This window comes from Miniopterus natalensis, chromosome 12 (genome assembly GCF_054644295.1).
Source record: "Miniopterus natalensis isolate mMinNat1 chromosome 12, mMinNat1.hap1, whole genome shotgun sequence".
NCBI classification, from domain to species: Eukaryota; Metazoa; Chordata; class Mammalia; order Chiroptera; family Miniopteridae; genus Miniopterus; species Miniopterus natalensis.
In genome coordinates this window covers 32,897,664-32,905,900 of record NC_142092.1, presented here as the reverse complement: position 1 = coordinate 32,905,900, position 8,237 = coordinate 32,897,664, and the positions used below count along the sequence as shown (strand labels likewise).

Genomic DNA, 8,237 nt, shown 5'->3' with positions numbered 1-8,237 from the left:
TCCGCAGGCGCTGTCACGCTTCGGGTTTAGCGTCCGTACAGGCTACCCGGCTGCACCGAAGGCCGCGCGGGAGTTTTCTGGCGGAGCCCGGCGGGGCGGAGCGTCGTGGCTGCGAGGAGGGGGGCGGGGGAAGCTCCGGGTCGGCGCGCCTTGACCAATCAGCGTGCACACCGCCTGACAACTGGCCAATCAGCGGGCACGAAGCTCAGGGGCCCGAACGGATAATACTAGGAAAGGGAGCGGCGGCAGGAGACTGCAGCGGGGTTCGCCGCGCCGCTGGTGGCTGCGTGCGGCCGCCCGCCGCGAGAGTCTGCGGTTTCAGCCAGGCAGGGGCGGCTTGACCCTTCCCGCCAGCCTAGGGCCGAGGAAGCCGAAAGTAGCTTCAGCGAAGTGAAACGCCCCGGGCTGCCGAGGACTGATCTGATCTTTACAGAGACCGGGATGTGTGGGGCGAGGCCGTAAGGACTTGACTCACCTTCTCCATCCCTTTTCTTCCCAACTCCCCATCCAGTGGGCTCCGGGCCTCCGATTTCGTGGCAGGGTGTGGCGGCCCCGATTTCTGTTTGCAAGCACAGCCAGCAGTTCAAGAGCCAGGTCCCAAGGCTGGATATCTTTTGCCTGGGCTGCTAGCCCGGGCGTCAGAGTCTTGGTGAGTGCTGTGATGTTGCTGGGGTGTCAGGGAGGGCAAAGGGTGAGAATCACCTTTCCTTTTCTTTTCTATTTTACTTGGGAGTCTTGCCTTAAAGTGCAAACCATGCCCTACGTGCATAGAGCCCGCGCCGCTCAGCCCAGCGCGGCCCAAGCACTGTTGATGCTGGAAGGGCACCTGCATCTCTGTGCCCCGTGGCCCTGTGGGGCTGTAATGACAGCCCTGCGCTTTGGTTGTTAGTCACTTATTAACTTGGGTGGAAAGGGGGATGAGAGATCCTCTCCAGGCCCAAGAAGGGGCCTTTATGGTGGTGGAGGTGGATGTGAGACATTTGGGAGCCATAGGGCAGCACCTCTCTGTTTGAAGGGCCAGTGTGATCAAAAGGAAAAAAATTCTTACATTGACATTTTTATATGCATCATGGCCAAACTCGTTGGGTGTGGGGAAGCCTGACAAGTGGCCTAAGCTGGTCTAGCTGGACACAATGCTTTGTGTGTGTGTGTGTGTGTGTGTGTGAGAGATCAGTAAAGCCTGATCTTACAGCCAGACAGGGCTGCGGTTAAAGGTCAGGTGCTCACAGAGCACTTAGAATTAATAGATAAGAACCTTGTTGGGATGGGGATCTCTGAGGCCCTAATGGTACAAGACAGGCACTTGTGGCCTGGATGTGAGGAGCGCGTCAAGAACCGGGCTCCTCAAGGGGACTGTCGGTGGGCAGACCCGGAGGTCTGGGCCCAAGGCCTGGGGATGGTGTCTCACCGCGGCCGGTGGGTTTTGGGGTCTTTTCGTGTCTCCCAGAGTGCAGGCGACTGAGCGCGGGCCCCAGCTAAGCGCCATGGCCGACGGGCAGGCGGGCCCGGCGGCGGGGGACTGGGAGATCGACGTGGAGAGCCTGGAGCTGGAGGAGGACGGCCGCGGGGCACCGCCGCCAACGCCGCCAGGGCCCAGCCCGCCGCCGGCCGACGGGGACGGCGAGGACGACGAGGACGACGAGGACGACGACGGCGACGACGTGGAGGACGAGGGCGACGGCGAGGAGGCAGGCGCGTCCCCCGGGGCGCCAGGGCGGCCGGAGCAGCCCGGAGGCGCTTCGCCGAGGCCGCCGCCCGCGCCCCAGGCCTCGCAGGGCCCCGCGGGGCACCCGGAGCGCTGCGCGAGCGCGGGCGGCGGCGCGGAGCCGCGCAAGCTGAGCCGCACGCCCAAGTGCGCGCGCTGCCGCAACCACGGCGTGGTGTCCTGCCTCAAGGGCCACAAGCGCTTCTGCCGCTGGCGCGACTGCCAGTGCGCCAACTGCCTGCTGGTGGTGGAGCGGCAGCGCGTCATGGCCGCCCAGGTGGCGCTCCGGAGGCAGCAGGCCACGGAGGTGCGTACCCGCCGGGCCGCCCGGCCGCCGTGGGGGTCGAGGAGCGCGAGGGAGAAGGCTGCTCCCCACACACCCGGGCCCGGGCCTCGAGCGCCCGGCGCGCCCTCGGACGTGTGGCGAGAGCACTTCTCTCCCCGCGGTGTCGCGCAGGGTCGGGAGGGAGCGCGTCCCGGGCGTCGCTGGGGAACTTTGTAGAAAAGGTTTTCTGTTAAAAATAGAGGAGTCCTGAAAATGCTTAGGCCCGCGCGGGACATTATGGGAAAAGCGTTTTCTTTTTGTCTTTTATATTTTAAATTTTATTTCGATGGTGCTGGGGGGAGGGTTAGAGCGGAGGACGCGGCCCCGGCGGCGGTCGCTCCGCTCGGCGCCGCGCTCGCGCTGATCACAAAGAACAGCGCGCGGGGCGCAGGGTGCTTCCGCCGACCCAGCCATTTAACGCAGGCCGAACGCGGTGCCCATTTTACAGATGAGGCCGGAAGGGGCGTACGAAGTTAGGTCAAGATCGGGCAGCCAGAAGCTTCTATCCCGAGAGCTACCTAAAAGCCGGCGGGGGGTGGGGGGGTGTCTGCCGCCGGTCTTCGAGGGGCCCCGGCTGTGAGGAGAGCCCGGATTTTCTTTAAGGAGAGGCGCTTCTTGAACGTCCAACGTGATATTTCCACGTGCTCCTGCACCTGGGGAGCTCAGGGCGGGGGAAGATTTTTTATTTTACTTTTTGGCGAGGAGGCGCTGGGGAGTGGATCACCGTACACACCGAAAATAGTGACCCTCATGGAAAGCGGCCTCCCTAGGGCCCCGGGGAGTGCGCGCTGGAACCCGAGGTGGCCGTGGTCAGGGCTCGGACTCAGCCTCCTCGGCGGCCGGTGTTGCACCGCGCGGGCCCTGCGTTTCCTCGCCCTGGCGGCCTGCTGGGCTGGTCGGGGTGTAGAAGGACCCAGAAGCCTACCCACCTGGCGGTGGCGGCGGGAGCAGGGTCTCGTCGTGGAGCAAGGTCTCCTTGTGCCGCGTCCCTCGCGGCTCCAGAGGTTTCGTTTGCCTTCTTGAGCCCCAGTCACCCAATCCGGAGTTTTCGGCCAGACCAGGGAGAGCCTGAGAGATACACACCCTCGTATGTGCCTCATGCTCCTGCACCTGTCCCACCGGTCCTGTGGCGGAGAAACCAGCCCCAGGTCACTGCCCGATGGCAGGCCTTGGGTACCTTTCGCGCTACCTTTGGGCGCTGAGGACGCGGTACTCTTTCAGTGCCGGGCTCCCACCGTCTGCTCCACCGTGGATTTCCTTTCTCCGGGATGTCCCCCCACTTCTGGCTGCTGGGTGTATCTGGGATGACCCTAGCAAAACAGCCCCAGAGGAAGCGGCGGTCCAACTCACCAGTGGGTGGCCTGAATTAAGGAGTACTAATATTAAGTCATCTGGAGTCGTTTTCACATGGGATAGGAAAAATAAGTACATTTAGACGGGGAGGGTTGTTGACACCCTTTCGTTCTGGTTTCTCTCCCACGTTTTCTTTCATGGCTTTATTGATTATGTTTCTTGTATTTACAGGACAAGAAGGGGCTTTCCGGGAAACAGAATAATTTCGAGCGCAAAGCTGTGTATCAGAGGCAAGTGAGGGCACCCAGTTTGCTGGCCAAAAGTATTTTAGAAGGTAAAGCAACGCGAAATCATCCCTTTAGCCTTTGAAACCAGGTCCTGAGCAATTCTCCTAATTCTGGCTGTGTGGTATTTTTATTAACCTCTGGAGGAGGAATCTGAGGGGAACGCACCTTTTATTAGAAGGTTTTGCTCTAGGAAGGAAATCAGGGCGTGGGAAAATAAATCTCACACACCTCCTGTTATTTTTGTGACTGGTAATTTTGTTGTCTGCTTAAGAGTGACTGGGTTAGCATGGTGTGCATGTGAAATTTGCCCTAGTGCGAGTGGTATACAGATACACTGCCAAGTGATCCCGGAGCAGATGTCCTGGAAAGAAATTAATTTAAAACAATTATTTAGTTGCTGGAGCTAAATAGAGTAGTCAAGTGAGGAGTTTAACAGCTACCCACACGAACAAAGACATCTAGTCTGGGCCATCCAACCGCTAATCCCACTCTTTTTCATTTTACTATTTCCCCTGGATTATCTCTAATTGTGGCTATTCCACACTTTATTTTATTGTTTTGATAGTTGAGATTGTAGAATCAAACAAGCAAAGTTGAGGTTGAATTTAAACTGTGTGAAATTTCTAATTCCATGTTTCCACTTTCTCTAAAGCCCGGGGATACATTCATTTTTCTTAAAATATTACGATTTTTCAAAGCATCTCTATCTGGGCGTGGAATTTATTTATTGATCTGATAAATAATATATTGACTGCCTTTCACTATTTAAGGGGGAAAAAAGTTTACTTTTGCTCTGATTACTTTCGCTTCAGAAGAGTCAAATTGAAAAGCAAAAAAATTTTTTTTTTTTTCAAAGTAGACATTTGAATTTTGTTTTTTCTGTTGTGGCTTCTGAATTGAGCTTGTTCTGGACAGGCTTTAAAAAGTTGGTTTGTGTCTTCTTACCCTGTGCTGTGTGCTTCTGACCTTAGAATGGGTTTCTGAAGCATTAAAAGTGAATTTGATTACGAACTGGGTGAACAGATGTATAACCGTAGGGACCACACTGATAAGTTGAAATTGTGCCAGTGCAACTTGAGAAGTGGACGGATGAAGTGGAATAGTAAATTTAAGTAAATAACTTCCTGGCAAAAACTTACTATAGGAAAGGAAACACTAATTTTCAAATTTTATTTGCAAATCAGTGTGATGGGCTTGTCACTATGTAAACACAAACATTACAATGGATCCTTCAAACAAATTTGGTAGTTGTGAGTGCTTGGGGAGAATATTTTATGACACCAGGAATCCTGTGTATGTGGTGATACTTATCTTTGTTTTTGACTCCATACAGTGAGCAATGACTTAATCTACGTTCTAATGATTGCTTGTTGGACCATGTGGGTATCTCGCCAACATGATTAGTGCTTGGGAAAAATGTATTAGAGTGGTTATTTTCAATATGGCAGGGGATCTCCGTGCAGGGCCCCCACTTTTGTTTGTTTGTACTAGTTGTGAGGGGTAGCAGCCTGGTTCCCAGTGTTCACTGCAGAATCTGTTTGACTAGTTAACAGCGCTTCTTAGTTTCCTGTGTTTCTCTGCTTCCTTATGTCTTTTCTGTTTTTTCCCCTCACTAATCTGCTTTAACTTTCTCTTTTTTCCTAGTTCTCCTTGGATTACTCTCCAACTGTAACAATGTACATAATGAGCCATCTTTAGAAAATAAAAGTGACATCAGCTCTAGGTATAGATATCTTTTTTAATAATGGAAAAAGATGACATAGATAGTAATAAATCATTGATTGAAGTAAGATCAGCAGCCTTGTCTCTTAATGTGTAGGAGCCTGGGAAGAATATTAAAATTTCAGCCAGCAAAGTACACTTGTCAAAGTAAACAAACACACTTATAACTACAAAAACAACAAAAACAGAAAGTTACAACATGCATATCCTTTCCCCCAAAGGGAACAATTTTAAATTGAACCAATACTTTTGCTTTCTGTATAAAAATGTTAGTGATATAGAACTGTAAACACTTGTTCTGCCAATGTGCAGGGTTTCTGTTACCTTTTGGGTTTCCAGTTTTTTCTTCCCAGATGTTAATCTCTTTCATGTGCAATGCTTGCTTATTCTAGGCTACCGCCCCATTCCAGCAGAGACTTATGTGGGAGGGAGCTTACCTCTACCTCCCCCAGTAAGTGATCGGATGAGGAAGAGGCGGGCCTTTGCTGATAAAGAGTTGGAGAACATTATGCTGGAGAGAGAATATAAAGAGAGGGAGATGTTGGAAGCTTCCCAAGCTGCTGCCTTGTTCCTGCCCAACCGCATGGTGCATGGACCTGAATACAACTCCTACAAAAGTGCCTACAGCCCCACCCCAGTGGAACAGCCAAGCAAAGACTTCTGTAATTTTTTGCCCACCTGCCTTGATCTAACCATGCAGTATTCAGGGTCTGGGAATATGGAACTAATTTCTTCTAATGTCAGTGTGGCCACGACTTACAGACAGTATCCCTTGTCCTCAAGATTTTTAGTTTGGCCCAAGTGCGGCCCCATTAGTGACACTCTCCTCTACCAGCAGTGCCTGCTAAACACCACCACCTCAGTTCAAGCCCTGAAACCTGGGGCCAGCTGGGACTTGAAGGGAGTACAAGTCCAGGATGGACTCGCTGCAGAACATGACATGATGCCACCCAAATTGGAAGGCTCTCTGGTGCTGCCTCACACTCCTGAGGTCCAGACCTCAAGAAGTGACCTTCAGGGTCACCAGGCTGTCCCTGAAAGGTCTGCATTCTCCCCACCCCGACGGAATTTCTCTCCAGTTGTTGACACGGACTCCGTGGCAGCTCAAGGGCACATCTTAACCAAGATCAGCAAAGAAAGCACGAGGCACCCTCTGCCACTTAAACATAATCCATTCCACTCATTATTCCAGCAAACTCTTAATGACAAATCAGGTCCTGAGTTGAAAACACCATTTGTCAAAGAGGCCTTTGAAGAGGCCCCTAAGAAACACAGAGAGTGTTTAGTCAAGGAGAACCAGAAGTACACATTTACAATAGATAGATGCGCAAAAGACCTTTTTGTAGCCAAACAAGTTGGAACAAAACTCTCGGTGAATGAACCGCTGTCATTTTCTGTTGAGTCTATTCTCAAGAGGCCTTCATCTGCCATCACTCACCTCTCTCAGTGAAAGCCTGCTGAAATGGAAAGCTGGATTTCCTGCAGTCTCAGAGGGTTCTTACCAGTTGCTAATTTTTTTTGAAAGGAAAAAGTTAAGATGTTTGTATAAAGAAATTTCTAATGTAAATGATGGCGATTAAAAGATTTATATTCATATGCATGTACTTCTCACCACATATTTAAACTTAAAGATGGAATTGCTTATGTGCAAATTGTAAAGTTCCACACTTTACACATTATTTCAAAAAGCAATAAAATTGACACTCTTGTAAAAGACCCAGTATTTGCTGAAGTAAATAGTTGTCTCTGTCTAGGTGAAAAAGCTAATTTCTGTGAAATATGATCTTTATTTTTCTATGATTCTTTGTATTTTCAAGTGCTCTTAATGATCACTGGGGGGCCAGAGGAGAACCCTTATAATGCCTTAGTTTTTGCATTTTGGAGGGCATGTAAATTTAGTTATTCAAGACTGAGGCAAAAATAGCTTTATGGAGAACACAGGGAAGATTTGCATGTTTATAGAAGTGTAATTTCCTGTAATTGGACAAAGTTGAATTAAATGGAAGAGAAAGCAAGTTTAATATATTGTTCATAAGATGACATGAGTTCTTGAAATGGATCTCTTAACTCTCTGGGTCCCAGTGTCCTTCCCTGTGGAGATGTGTATGTAGGGCCTCAAGCTTCCTTTCTCAATTGAACCTTCATTCTGTGATTTTGGGGTTGCCAGGAGCCCAGAGCAGGTTGCCTTGTAAGGTGCAGTCAGTTTAAACCATGATGGTACATGGTTGAACCCTCTCCCAGTTCTTGTGTTACTTCTGTTTCCTAAGGAATGGTGACAGCAGGCACTTAGAGGCAGGTCCGGGACTCTCAACTGGTCCACGGTGTATCACATTTTCACCAGTATGGAAGATATTCTGTGTAGCTCTTTGCTGAGTTAAAAGCTTTTACTATTCAAATCACTTCAACTGCCAGTTGGTGAAGGCATCAGATGTTTATCACAGCATTGGGGGTGGCTTCTAGATTCTTAAACCTTTCCCCTCTGATTTTTCAATTCATTATTACCCTCTTGTTTTGCTAAAAAATGTTAACTGTTATTATTATATATGGTTGATAAAGTAAGAGTAGGATATTTGTGAGAGTATTAAATTTATCTCTGAAGATCTCATCTGTGAACCCCAAGTTAATTTCTAAGATGTTATAGTCATTTAAACACAGAAAATCAAAAGCCAAGTATCTCACCTTTTAATTTTGCTGTGGAGTGAATTTACTTTCAGCTCTGCTCTCATTTGGATAACAAGAACATTAGGTGGGTGTTTGGAGTGTGCCAAGAAATTCGGCAGTTTAAAGAGTTTCTTGCTCTGGAAAACATTTAAAATTATTTAAAAATGATTTTGCTACTGATGAGCTCATGTAAATCTCTAGGGGGTTCTTGGAATTGTTGCTTAAAATTAGCATCAGTTTCAAA

At 49.7% G+C, this 8,237-nt stretch overlaps 1 protein-coding gene across 2 annotated transcripts; it reads left to right on the top strand.

Annotated features, from left to right (window-relative positions):
- The first annotated feature begins 258 nt into the window (after positions 1-258).
- On the top strand, positions 259-7,055 carry DMRT2 (doublesex and mab-3 related transcription factor 2). Of its 2 annotated transcripts, XM_087822687.1 has the most exons (4): positions 259-649; positions 1,448-2,012; positions 3,555-3,657; positions 5,725-7,055. In XM_087822687.1, the coding sequence occupies exons 2-4, from the start codon at positions 1,485-1,487 to the stop codon at positions 6,780-6,782; spliced, it is 1,689 nt and encodes a 562-aa protein (XP_087678813.1). In that variant the 5' UTR covers positions 259-649; positions 1,448-1,484; the 3' UTR covers positions 6,783-7,055. The 2 variants fall into 2 exon arrangements, with proteins under 2 accessions (XP_087678813.1, XP_087678815.1); XM_087822689.1 differs by lacking the exons at positions 259-649; positions 1,448-2,012; positions 3,555-3,657 and adding an exon at positions 3,665-5,333.
- Positions 7,056-8,237: the final 1,182 nt, after the last annotated feature.

Coding starts and splice junctions, on each gene's coding strand:
- DMRT2 (XM_087822687.1), top strand. CDS start 1,485: ATGGCCGACGGGCAGGCGGGCCCGGCGGCGGGGGACTGGGAGATCGAC. Junction 2,013..3,554: donor GGAGGCAGCAGGCCACGGAG/GTGCGTACCCGC, acceptor TTGTATTTACAG/GACAAGAAGGGGCTTTCCGG. Junction 3,658..5,724: donor GGCCAAAAGTATTTTAGAAG/GTAAAGCAACGC, acceptor TGCTTATTCTAG/GCTACCGCCCCATTCCAGCA.